This window comes from Hyperolius riggenbachi, chromosome 4, assembly GCF_040937935.1.
Source record: "Hyperolius riggenbachi isolate aHypRig1 chromosome 4, aHypRig1.pri, whole genome shotgun sequence".
Lineage (NCBI taxonomy): Eukaryota > Metazoa > Chordata > Amphibia > Anura > Hyperoliidae > Hyperolius > Hyperolius riggenbachi.
The window spans coordinates 276,147,850-276,162,076 of NC_090649.1; the positions used below are offsets into that span (position 1 = coordinate 276,147,850).

At 39.9% G+C, this 14,227-nt stretch overlaps 1 protein-coding gene across 5 annotated transcripts in view; it reads right to left on the minus strand.

Moving 5' to 3' along the window:
- CDK19 (cyclin dependent kinase 19) overlaps positions 1–14,227 on the minus strand; it is a 502,598-nt gene that overhangs the window by 38,537 nt on the left and 449,834 nt on the right. For all 5 annotated transcript variants that reach the window (XM_068231298.1, XM_068231299.1, XM_068231302.1 and 2 more), the window contains 3 exons: positions 13,436–13,505; positions 12,806–12,878; positions 7,175–7,272 (listed from right to left, as the gene is read on the minus strand). In XM_068231298.1, coding sequence (XP_068087399.1) covers positions 7,175–7,272; positions 12,806–12,878; positions 13,436–13,505 — 241 coding nt within the window. The remainder of the gene's footprint in view (positions 1–7,174; positions 7,273–12,805; positions 12,879–13,435; positions 13,506–14,227) is intronic.

Sequence of the window (14,227 nt, forward strand, 5' to 3'; positions counted from 1 at the left end):
GCCATTAATTGAACTTTTCCTAATTTTGCTCCCTAAAACAGAAGTCTAATGCTAACACTATAAATGTATTACACTAACCTTTTTACTGTTTAATGCCTAACAATAACCTTTCAAAGGCCTCCCTATCACTAGTATTAACACTCTTCCTACACTTCTTCCTAACCTTTTGTGTGAATACAATCGTGCTTAACCAGCACATTATTAGTATTTGTGCACCAGTATCTAACAATGCCAATTACTGCACTAATGCATACATACATTGACCTATTTCTAATAATTATCTATAGCTGGTGCTTATATATTTTAACCCCAAAAAATCATGAAGCAATGCAAAAACTGCAACAGATAAGCTGACCTATAACATTATATTATTATATATGGTTTTGTAGAATGTTATAAGTCAAACTCTTTCATTGCTTCCAAGTATGCCTAAAACCCAGTTGTGGGTTACTCCCCTCTCACCACAGATGAAAATCCCATGTCTTAACCCTACACCAAGCTAAGCGGTCATTTTCTTTTTTTGTTGTTGGGGGGGGGGGGGGGGGAGGGGAGAGGGGGAGGGTCATAGTCTTCATCCTTGGTCCTTCCAGTCACACTTATGTTTTCTTAAGGTCACCCCAACCCCAATCCACACCTTCCTCCCAAAAGAAACAATTGGAAGCAGTTTGAATAGCATGACATCCATATATCTCACAATCACCCTCACCACAACACCAAAGCTTTAGCACAGGATTCCAAATGCAGTCCAACATCCTCCACCCCACCACTGTGACCTACCCACCAATGTTGTAATATATGGTTTTGTATACTATTTCCGTGCATTTTAAAGAGGAACTGTAACCAAGGATCCTCATCCCAATCAGTAGCTGATACCCCTTTCCCATGAGAAATCTTTACCTTTTCTCAAATAGATCATCAGGGGGACCTGCATGGATGATATTTGGTGTAACCCCTCCCACAGTGTGATGACAGGACCTTGGTCCTGACATCAAACAGTGGTAGCCTTTTGTTGCATTGTGGGAAACAATGGCTCTTTCCAACTACCAAGCAACCAGTATCTCCCTCTCTGCATATGTATAGCTATATATTTAAAAAAAAAAACCACCTTTTAGCCTATCGAATTCTTAAAAGGTGTGGTTATAAATAATGGGAGTTGGTGCGGTCCTTTTTTTTTTTATCTCTTTTGCATGTCTGCCAGTAGTAAAGATAATGACGTGCAGGCTGATTGTGGATCAAACAACATGAACAAATTACATGCTGAATATCAATCATTTCTTGATCTATTCTGTTCTCGAACTTCTCACTTTGCAATGTATTGATTTATTTTTTTCCCTTTTCCCTAAAGTTCCTCTTAAAATGTAACGAAAACATCCTGTTATATTTTGTAAAGACTGGTTTCTTTAGCATCAAAATTGATAGATAAAATGACTGTTTTACACAGCATTGTGCAAAGTGATACATGAATATACATTTTTGTTGGGTTATTGAATAAATAATGCATGGCAGTAGCAAAAGTAGCTGTGCTAAGAGCAACTGTGTTAATAATAAATTGTTGAGAGTGATCATCTGTGCAGATTTCTGTCTGTACAGGTGTACACCATACATTATATTTACGTTCTGTTGGGAATAAATCTATAATAATAATTTCCTAGCCATTTGCTGTATGTAGGCATCTCCGTCTGCCCCAGACACAGACCCTCCTGCCCCTCTGTGATCGGCCGCTGTAATTAGCCTTGGCACTGAGTGGATGGCGCACATACGTGGGCAGGATAACCTGCGCAACATCCAGAGAGATGGCATGTGCACTCCTGCCCCTTCCAGCAAAGCACACACCACCAGCCAGTTTGTAAATAGTTTGCTACTAACACCAAATGTTTTCAAGTTTCTATTAATCAGATTGTCCATTTACAATATACACACCCTAATCACCAAATTTCGTAAAATTATTTTCTGGAGCATTTTTTTGAAAGTAAATGCATAATTATACTGTAAGGCCATCAAAATTAACGTAAACCAATTTGTGAACATCAGAGGTCATTAGGAGGACTATTCTGGATTACTACCTTACAAGCTACACATATGAGCTCTTGGAACAGTGGGTGGGTACAGGTTCTTAAAGAATCTTATACACCAGCCTACAAGAAGTGTTAGATACTACTTTGATTTCAGCACATTGTTTCTGGTGCTGTATTTTTAGTGCACTGCTATTTTGCCATTAATTGAACTTTTCCTAATTTTGCTCCCTAAAACAGAAGTCTAATGCTAACACTATAAATGTATTACACTAACCTTTTTACTGTTTAATGCCTAACAATAACCTTTCAAAGGCCTCCCTATCACTAGTATTAACACTCTTCCTACACTTCTTCCTAACCTTTTGTGTGAATACAATCGTGCTTAACCAGCACATTATTAGTATTTGTGCACCAGTATCTAACAATGCCAATTACTGCACTAATGCATACATACATTGACCTATTTCTAATAATTATCTATAGCTTGTGCTTATATATTTTAACCCCAAAAAGTCATGAAGCAATGCAAAAACTGCAACAGATAAGCTGACCTATAACATTATATTATTATATATGGTTTTGTAGAATGTTATAAGTCAAACTCTTTCATTGCTTCCAAGTATGCCTAAAACCCAGTTGTGGGTCACTCCCCTTTCACCACAGATGAAAATCCCATGTCTTAACCCTACACCAAGCTAAGCGGTCATTTTCTTTTTTTTTGTTGGGGGGGGGGGGGGGAGGGGAGAGGGTCATAGTCTTCATCCTTGGTCCTTCCAGTCACACTTATGTTTTCTTAAGGTCACCCCAACCCCAATCCACACCTTCCTCCCAAAAGAAACAATTGGAAGCAGTTTGAATAGCATGACATCCATATATCTCACAATCACCCTCACCACAACACCAAAGCTTTAGCACAGGATTCCAAATGCAGTCCAACATCCTCCACCCCACCACTGTGACCTACCCACCAATGTTGTAACATCCACAAAGGTGGTAACAAAAGGGGGCGATTATCACATGCACCACACCTCTAGATTCTGGTTATCACCAGAAGTTTGACATATTATTTGTCCACTGACCCACATCTTCACTTGTGATGGTCAAAGAACTCATGGAGAAGCATGTGATCAGTTTCCTCAGGTGATAGATATGCAAGTCTCCGATTTGCCAGTTATGATCATGTGCTAATGCAGAATGTAAACACAGCAAATCAGAGCTTTGCAAATCTGTCAGCTGTTAAAATTAATCACATGATTCTTCATGAGTTCTCCTAGACATGACCATTACTAATCTTCACTCACTGCTAACACGGTGTGATGCTGTAAAAAGTGAGGCTGCAATTTTTACTTTCTAAATTTTCAATCCAGAAAATAAATCATGAGGCCATTTCATGGTCTTTGGACACTGCACATGAGTTTGAAGTGGATTAAAAGCCATAATATTTAGTTTACCTCTGATGTGTCTATAATAAATGTCTGAATAGATTATAAGTACACCTATACAGTGCTGCCCATAATTATTCATACCCTTGGCAAATTTTGACTAAGTTACTTTTATTCAAACAGCAAGTAAATTTTTTGCCAAGAAATGACATAGGTGTCTCTTTGGTCACAACGATGTTTCCTTCATTTGGCGCAAAAAGGAGAAGCCTTCAATTCAAAGAACACCATCCCCACTTTCAGCCAATGGACCAGGGAACCTAATCACAGTAAATGGCACAATGAAAAAAGAGCAGTACATGAGGATTCTCAACGACAACATCAGGCAGTCTGCAGAGAAACCTTGCCTTAGCACCAGTGGACATTTCAGCATTTCACCATGACAATGACCCAAAACATAAAGCAAAAGTGGTGAAGAAATTATAAGCAGACAACAACATGAATGCTTTGGAGTGGCCCAGCCAGAGTCCTGGCTTGAACCCAATTGAGAATCTATGGAGGGAGCTAAAGATCAGAGTGATGGCAAGAAGACCCTCCAACCTGAAAGATTGGGAGCTCATTGCTAAAGATGAATGGGCAAAAATACCAGTGGAGACATGCAAAAAGCTGGTCTGCAATTATCGGGAGCGTTTTATTGCTGTAATAGCAAATAAAAGCTTTTCTTTTGATTATTGAGAAGGGTGTGAATAATTTTGGACTGGACACTTTTTGCTCAAATGTAAATAAAAGCTGAGAAATGTTTTTACCACAATAATGTCTTTTGTACATCGTCTTATAATCTTTTGGGAGACATTTCCCGTCAAAAAATTACTTGCCGGTTGAATAAAAGTAACTTTAAGTCAAAATTTGCCAGGGGTATGAATAATTATGGGCAGCACTGTATGTACCGGTGTTTCTGAAATTTCTCAGATCATGCATTAATTATATACAGTATGTAGTTTGTACATTTTAATGTGCATGAACTACTTATGTATTTATGATACTCACAGCTGTCTCTATAGTTCTGTGAACAGTACATGAAAGATGATTGTGCTATATAAACAATAAAAAAAAAAGAATAACAATAATAATATGACAAGCAATTCCTTGCAGCACAGGCATTGTGCAATGATGAAGCATATTGAGGATTGTCATTCTCCCATGGGTACATATGCAATTCACTTTTTCTCCTGAGTTTTCTCCTAGGTGATATTTTCACAACTTGTCATAAAATACTTTTTAAGCCAACAGCAAGCAAGAAAATACTCAAAATAAATTTGATAGTACATTTTCATCAACTTTTAGGTACTTTTTTAATTGTAAAATGCTGAAAATGTAGTTTAAAGAGAAGATGAAAATCATCTCCTAGGAGATAAGTCAGGTGAACAAATTAATTGCATATGGGCCATTATGTTTTGGTAAGGTTACTAATTTTAAGGCTTGATATTAGAAGCTAGTTTTTTCCAAAAAACATTTTATAGTCTCACTTGATATACCTTAGCCATATATAAATATATACTATATATAATTTACATAGCTGGAAAAGTAAGTGGCAGATTTTTGTTAGTCTGGCAGGTATTTTTGTTCCCAGGCATGCTACCATTTCAAGAGCCCACGTAGTGGGGAGTGAAGAAGCTATAGACAACAATCTTCCAATAATTGGAGACGTCATCATAAATGTAATTATATACAGTGGTGTGAAAAACTATTTGCCCCCTTCCTGATTTCTTATTCTTTTGCATGTTTGTCACACTTGCATGTTTCTGCTCATCAAAAACCGTTAACTATTAGTCAAAGATAACATAATTGAACACAAAATGCAGTTTTAAATGATGGTTTTTATTATTTAGTGAGAAAAAAAACTTAAAACCTACATGGAGCTGTGTGAAAAATAAATTGCCCCCTGAACCTAATAACTGGTTGGGCCACCCTTAGCAGCAATAACTGCAATCAAGTGTTTGCAACAACTTGCAACGAGTCTTTTACAGCGCTCTGGAGGAATTTTGGCCCACTCATCTTTGCAGAATTGTTGTAATTCAGCTTTTTTTGAGGGTTTTCTAGCATGAACCGCCTTTTTAAGGTCATGCCACAACATCTCAATAGGATTCAGGTCAGGACTTTGACTAGGCCACTCCAAAGTCTTAATTTTGTTTTTCTTCCGCCATTCAGAGGTGGATTTGCTGGTGTGTTTTGGGTCATTGTCCAGATCGCTTCAGCTTGAGTTGACAAACAGATGGCCGGACATTCTCCTTCAGGATTTTTTGGTAGACAGTAGAATTCATGGTTCCATCTATCACAGCAAGCCTTCCAGGTCCTGAAGCAGCAAAACAACCCCAGACCATCACACTACCACCACCTTATTTTACTGTTGGTATGATGTTCTTTTGCTGAAATGCTGTGTTACTTCTACGCCAGATGTAACGGGACACGCACAGACCAAAAAGTTCAACTTTTGTCTCGTCGGTCCATAAGGTATTTTCCCAAAAGTCTTGGCAATCATTGAGATGTTTTTTAGCAAAATTGAGACGAGCCTTAATGTTCTTTTTGCTTAAAAGTGGTTTGCACCTTGGATATCTGCCATGCAGGCCGTTTTTGCCCAGTCTCTTTCATATGGTGGAGTCGTGAACACTGACCTTAATTGAGGCAAGTGAGGCCTGCAGTTCTTTAGATGTTGTCCTGGGGTCTTTTGTGGCCTCTCGGATGACTTTTCTCTGCGCTCTTGGGGTAATATTGGTCGGCCGGCCACTCCTGAGAAGGTTCATCACTGTTCCATGTTTTTGCCATTTGTGGATAATGGCTCTCACTGTGGTTCACTGGAGTCCCAAAGCTTTAGAAATGGCTTTATAACCTTTACCAGACTGATAGATCTCAATTACAGTACTTTTGTTCTCATTTGTTCCTGAATTTCTTTGGATCTTGGCATGTCTAGCTTTTGAGGTGCTTTTGGTCTACTTCTCTGTGTCAGATAGCTCCTATTTAAGTGATTTCTTGATTGAAACAGGCGTGGCAGTAATCAGGCCTGGGGGTGACTACAGAAATTGAACTCAGGTTTGATAAACCACAGTTAAGTTATTTTTTAACAAGGGGGGGCAATCACTTTTTAAAACAGGGCCATGTAGATTTGGAGGTTTTTTTCTCACTAAATAATAAAAAACATCATTTAAAACTGCATTTTGTGTTCAATTATGTTTTCTTTGACTAATAGTTAACGTTTTTTGATAAGCAGAAACATGTAAGTGTGACAAACATGCAAAAGAATAAGAAATCAGGAAGGGGGCAAATAGTTTTTCACACCACTGTAATAACACATTAAATGTGACAAAAGTGATACAATTTCATGAAGATACAAATTACAAAAATATTAAGTTTAATCCACTTCTTCTGGGTAACTGAGCATCTTTTACAACATATTTTATTAAGCACACTGGCAGATATAAAGCTGTTGTGCTTTGGACTCAGATCCACTTTTCAATAGCAGCTGCAGGGATGGTGCCCTCTTATCTTATGTTGTACCGGTTCTCTGATATGATTGCCTATACAGACAGATTGTTTCAATGTCATCTTCAATGTCAACGACACGTGCTGCATTCTGCAAGCCAAATGACGTCAGAGAAAAGCAGGCTGCAGACCTCGCAAAGCTCACAACAGTCACAAGAAAAAGATAAGCAAGCAAAACGAAGGTTTTAGAATCAATTCAAACCCAAGCTTGAGAAATACCAAGCTGGAGAAAATAACACTCACTCAGATGTAGGTAGAGGATCCTCTTGGAAGTAGAGATCCTGCAAAGATTGTTCGGAGGTTATCCTCTTAGTTGGGTCCATAGTTAGAAGCTTTTGAAGCTGCATGAGAACAAAACAAATGAATTGAAATCCTTAGGTCCAGTAATAAAGTTTAAAAAAAGTTGAAAAGCAGAATATACTTGCTGACAGGAGAAGTTATACAACTTTTTTTTTATTTTAGAGAGGCTTGTTTTCTGTAATTGTATGACGTGTACCTTAACCCTTTCCACTCTGAGTTTTTTCCTAAAGGGAGTCGTTTCTGCTCGGAGTTTTTTTTTTTTTTTTTTTTTACAGAAATGCACTCTCCCTCTTACTCGCTCTCCCATTTTAACATGGAACATAACATAATAACATGGTATATCTTATTTTAAAGAGAATACGAGGTGGGGTTCTGACAATGCTATCTGCACACAGAGGCTGGGTCTGCTTATATTGCCCAGCCTCTGTTGCTATCTCAATCCCCCCTAAGTTTCACCTGCGCTCTGCTGTCCCCCATAAATCACAGGCGCGCTGTCAACACGCAGCGTGTCGCAGCGGGCTGCGTTTACCCCTGTACTGTCAGTCTCGCTGCTCCCCCACCTCCTGCATAGCTCCAGTTCCCGGCCTCGTCCCTTCCCTCCCCGCTGATTGGAGGGAAGGGACGCGGGCGGGGACCGGAGCTATGCAGGAGGCGGGGGAGCGGCGAGAGTGACAGCTGTAGATGTAAACACAGCCCGCTGCGTGTCGACAGCGCGACTGTGATTTATGGGGGCCAGCAGAGCGCAGGGGTAACTTAGGGGGGAACTGTATAGCAACAGAGGCTAGGCAGTATAGGCAGACCCAGCCTCTGTGTGCAGATAGCATTGTCAGAACCCCACCTCGGGTTCTCTTTAAAGAACACATTATAAAGTTTAATTGAATACCTTATTTGGACAGTTTGGCATCTTCTATTGGCTGGTAGCAGAGAAGAAAGCCAAGGTATGGTAAATTTTACAGCAATTTCCTGGGTGTAATACTGGCTTGCGTGAGCAAGTTTCGCAATAATAGGTGGTTTTATGCCTGCCACCCGGTGTCTTCATGTCACTACACACGATGCAATCTTTGGTATTTCGATTGGGAATTAGAGCAATGAAATGCTGGCTACTATTTAGATGCTCCTGCACGTCCATTGCATAGGATGCCATTGCTCCTCTATGCAACTTTGCATGGAATCTGACAGAAATCTGCAATGGAATCTGCATGGAATCTGCAGAAAGGAATCTGCAAGAAGGAATCAGCAAGGAATAAGCAAGGAACCTGCAAGGAATCAGCAAGGAAAATGCAACTTCAACGCATTGGTCACTTCCTGGTAGCGCTGATCGCACACTTCCGGATTGGGGCAGGGGGGTACCACCTGTGTGGGCATGTACTCTTACATGCCCACTATACAAGGGGAGAGAGATCAGACTTTGCCCCCGCAGATGTGCCTGCAAACCGCCGCTGAAATGACAGTATGTCCCACATAGCGGGACATACAAGTGCAACGGGATATTTGCAATGTCCCGCTATGCGGGACATACGAGTGGAAAGGGTTAAAGAGAGTCTGAAGCCATTTTAAAAATCAGTTTTTACATCCTATTTAGTTTAAGGATCATTGCAAGACCTAAAATGTCGCATTCCTGTGGCCGAACGAGGATTTTATCACCCCAAATCCCCAGGGCAAAAACCGGGCAGCATTTCCTGGTAGAGGCAGAGCTTTCTGCTCTGCCAGCGTGGATTCCTCGTATCAATCCACGCTGATCGCTACCTCTCCCCGCCCCTCTCAGTCTTCTTTCACTGAGAGGGGCGGGAGAGAGGCGGAGATCCAAGGTGGATTGACGCGAATGGAGGCAGAGCTACAGAGCTGAGCTCTGCCTCCCTGGGCAGCAAAATCCACTACTTTGAAAGTTGTGGATTTTTGCCTTAGGATTTGAGGGTGATAAAACCCTCGTTCAGCCGCGGGAATGCAGCATTTGGCAATGATCCTTAAACTAAATAAAAGTTAAAAACTGATTTTTAAAGAGGCTTCCGAGTCTCTTTAAGCCAATCCTATAAGAATAAGCATACATAGGCGATGCTTGACCATAGTAACAGATTAAATATCACTACTGTTAAAGTGACACTGAAGCGAAAAAACAAAAACATGATATAATGAATTATATGTGTAGCAGGGTTAAGGAATAGAACATTTTTCTTTTCAGTTATATCGTTTTTGTTTTTTTTATAAAATTACATAATTCTGTAATACTTGCAGTTTACAAACAACACTCTACATTTTAAACTATGAAACAGCTAATGACCCTTTGAACTTCCCTGCAGTACAATCTTCTCTGAAGTTGTCTTTCACGGTTTCTTTGATGTATAAGTGCTTCAGAAAATAGCACTGCTCTCTGACTAAATTCTCAGAGAGCTCAGAGAAACGCTTTTGCATAAATAGCAAGTGAAGTTTCTTAAAGAGAATCTGTACTCTAAAATTCTTACAATAAAAAGCATACCATTCTATTCATTATGTTCTCCTGGGCCCTTCTGTGCTGTTTCTGCCACTCCCTGCTGCGATCCTGGCTTGTAATTGCCAGTTTTAGGCAGTTTACAAACAAAATACATGGTTGCTAACCAGAATGTGACAGGCTCAGAGAAACTCTGTCTGTGAGTCATACACGCAGCATACAGAGCCTGCAGGGGCGTGGAGGAGCGCCCCCTGCATACTTTAATGCATAGCTTCTCCCTATCACAGCAAAACAGCACATTCCTGCCTGAGCCGACAAAGCCGGTAAAGGAAAGAAGATTAGATTATTTAACAGAGATATTACAGTGACTGTGCAACTAGAAAAGGCTGCAGTTTGACAGACCACATTAGAACAGGTATAGGAACTTATAGGATAGAAGAAATAAGGCTGAAAATTTTGTTACAGAGTCTCTTTAACTCTTCCTGTACTGGAAACAATATGAGACTCATATCTTTGCTACCAATGTGCTATTTCTTAGCTGTATTACACATACAATTCATTATATCATAAATTTATTTTCACTTCAGATTCTCTTTAAAGCAAACAAAAAACAAAAAAAAAACAAAACATGAATATAGATAAGTACAGTGCAAGTCTTTTTGCAGCTTAAAGTGTACCAGAGACCTGCACATGCGCAGACCTCCCACGCATGCGCAGTAGACCCAGACTGATGCGGCTGAGCCAGTTACCGGGGCTGATCGCGACTAAATGGCAGACTGCGGGAGGACGGCGTGGGACTCAGACATGTTTATGGGGCGGGAGGAAGCCTTGGGTAAGTATTAAATATTTAGTTTTCAAGGTCTCTGGTTTACTTTAATGCAATTCAATATTATCTTTTTATTTGAATCTGCAGCAGCTAAGGGCTCTTTCACACTAGGAACTAATCAGAGAATTTTGACGGATCGCTCCTAGATTGTGTTTAGAAAGCTAACATGAAAGTCTATTTGACTTTTATGTTAACTTTAACATTAGACGTTCGTAGCAATATTATGTTATGTTGTAATGCGTCTGGGGGCTTCGTAACGTTCAGTCGCAGCATTTTCCCTTAGAACTACCGCCGCTAATCAGCGTCACACCGCAACTTCCCAACGTTCAAGCCGCAGGTCATAACGCATGCAGGAAATACGTTTGTGCACACGTTCTGTGATGTGAAAAGACCTAAGAATTTCCACTGACAGTAAGCTCAAATTACACTCCTTTGCAGCATTACAAATAGTACTCAGTGTACTCTTTAAGGTGTACAGTTGTTATGAGAAAGACCAGAAAATCCCATCTTGCATCAGAGTAATTTTTTTACACAGAGGTTTTGTTTTTCATTTTCGACATGCTAACACACAACTAGTGTACTGGTTAAGGGCAGTGCCTTTGACATGGGAGACAAGGGTTCAAATCCTTGCTAGTATCTATTCAGTAAGGAGTCCTTAGGCAAGATTCCCTTACACTACACGGTGGTCTCTTGAGTGTGTCCCAGTGGCTGCAGCTCTTGAGCGCTTTCTCTTACAGGAGAAAAGTGCAATACAAATGTTTGGATGATCGGATTATAGTTTACCCCCTAACCTCTGTAGATTCAGGGGACCGATTGGTAAATCAAGAGTGACCAAGTGACTCCCAAAGAAGAAACAGCAATAGAAAACATGTAGTGAAGACATTTGGTTTTTTTAGCTGCTCAGCTCACTGCCCACCTCCATCCACTTTCAGTCAAATGCACAAGATATGGGCCAGAGCTTGGGTCATTCATTATGTTGGTGCAGCCTGCTGTACTTGACAAAGTTAACAGGAAAAAGGATTTCAGGATCTCTTTCCACCCTATGCATAGCAATCTCTGGTTAAAATGTCATGCAGGCATTCCATTTTAAGTGCAAGGTGAGCCTCTAACTCCAGTGTTGCCTAAACTATGCCAGCCCTGACCTTGGCTTGTCCACAGTGTAACCACTCATTCTGCTTCATGTCTCCAACAGTAACCTCCCCTGTCCATGGCAAACGGCCGTAAAGCAATCCCGGGGGACATGACCTGCCTTTAGGTGTACTGGCTTATCAGCCTCTTTTGGATGCTTGGGCAAAGACAAGGCTTACTAGACTTCACTAGTCTGGGTAGGAAACACTTACTGCTGGTCAGATCATAACAGCCGGGTAAGGAACAGGATCATGTACTCTGAAACAATGAGATGTATTTGTATTTGCAAGGTATCAAACTTAATTTTTTTCTGTATTAAATTTCCAGCACCAGCAACATCTGTAGTATCTTCCAGATTCAATTTAGCTATTTATATTTTATTTAAAGATCCAGATGTGGTTCTGAATAATTAATCAATGGATAGTAAAACTTTCTAGTTTCCTTTACAGTTGTAATAACTACTGTACATGATTACTGGAAACGCTGGGGAAATGGATGGAGATTGGTTTCAGGACATGCATATGTAAGCACATTCTGTACATGATAACCTGCACGGAGTCCTAATGGCTCTGACAGTGTAATCAGCTGAAACCAAAGCAGAGAGCTGCAATCAGCAAATATATACAGTTACCTTACTAATGTACTATACGTCATGCTTAACACACACAGGCTAACCACAGCTATAATTTGAAAAAGAATGGCAAGTGTAGGTATATCTACAATATAATTAAGGGCTTTGTTTTCTTCTAAAAACCCACTGCTAGGGTTAGAAAAATAACAAAATGCCCAAAGCCACCACTACAGTTGCAAACAGGGACAAATTAAGCAATCCCTTGGGTAACTGCAGAACCCTCAAAAATACTGATAGGGGCTCGGGCTGACAAATTTCTCACGATCACTGTTATTTGTTCAGATTTTCTGAATTGAATGATTGATTAGTAATACACTTGATTATAAACCCAATCTGAACAGCAACACTAATGCAAGTGCTGTACTATATAGCATTGAATCAAAGTTCACCTTTTTGCTACTGGTATCGGCACGTGAAAATTTGAGTGTATGCTAAATACTGAGGTTAGTAAATCACTGTCATTCTTTCCACTATTTTACTTAACAATCCATCCCATGTACAATATAGTTTACCTTATCAAATAAATAAATTGAACTGTCTTTTATATCCCCACGGTTTACTTACCAGAAGAAAAACCTTACTGTCCGGTTTGACCTTGTGCTTCTCCATGTATTTTATTAGGCTACTGTTAGCATATCTGTAAAAAAAAGGCAGAGCTATAAAGTCATATACTACTCACTATACTAACCCTCGGCATAGCATTTCACCTACAGACCTGACAGAATCATATGTCTTCTGCATATCCCTGAACATAGGATTTTAACCCCTTACTGAATATGGTCATTTTAGTTCACACACAGTAAATATTGTTCTAAACTGCAAAGAGAACCTAAACAAAGGTTTTTTTTTTAAATGTCAGACTTCCTAAAGGTACAAAAGGTAGTTTTGTATTTTATCAAGCAAAAATGACAATAGGAAAAATAATTTTCAATTTGACATAACTGCAGTCCATGCAAAGTTACGATGACTGCAGTGATATTGATCAGTCTGTTTGGATGACTCATTTCTGCTGCATAATGGGGCCAGGGGCTTTCTGACTGGTGAGGCGCCATTCCACTGTTCAATAGCGTTGCTCTCATCACTTAGGCTTATGTACAGTATGTAAACAATGTACTACATAATAGCAGGGAGTGCTTTAGCTATACAGACATCTTCTCTGCAGCCTGCACATACAGGAATCTCAGAAAGACTTACGTTGTTCTTCGGAAGTCTTTTTGAAGGGTGGGATATTCTGGCATCTTTCTGATGTCTTCCCAATCTTTATCTGAACAGATAAGAAATTATTTTGCTAAACTATAAAATACACAATAATGTTATAGAATAGTGTGGTAATATACCTGACCAAACACAATTAATAGTCTCAGAAATTATTACAGGTTTCATCAGCTTTAGAGCTTTGACTTTAATTGATTAAAGGAGGTTGGATTTAAACATAACTACACTTTAAACTGTTGATAACTGTTTTACTGAAAATACTGACAAGTAATCAATATTCTTGCATTTGTAGTCCCAAAACAGCTTTTTAAGACTTTTCTAACTGTAAGGAAAACACAATCAAAGAACGTCTTATTAATCACAAAGCTCCTTTGGGTCTCCCCAAGCTGCTTGGTGACTCTAACCACTAGGAAAGTATAGGAGACTAAAAGAGACCAAAAAGCCCTCGTACTAAAAATAAATGCTTGGTGTGATTTCTTAAAACAGAAGGTACTTGCGATAATTCAGCTTTAAGTAAACATCTGAGGTTAACCACAATGCACCGCTACTGAATATGCAAACCTCCACGGACCACCACACATGTGCAGAAGACCCCGACTGATGCGACTGAGCCAGTTACTGGGGCTGATGGCGGCTAAACAGAGGCACGCGGGAGAGCGGCGAGGGACTCAGAGGTGCTTATGGGGCTAGAGGAAGCCATGGGTAAGTATCAAATCTTTCTTTCTTGGCGTCTCAGGTTTCTTTTAATGACTGCCACCTGTAACAATCGGA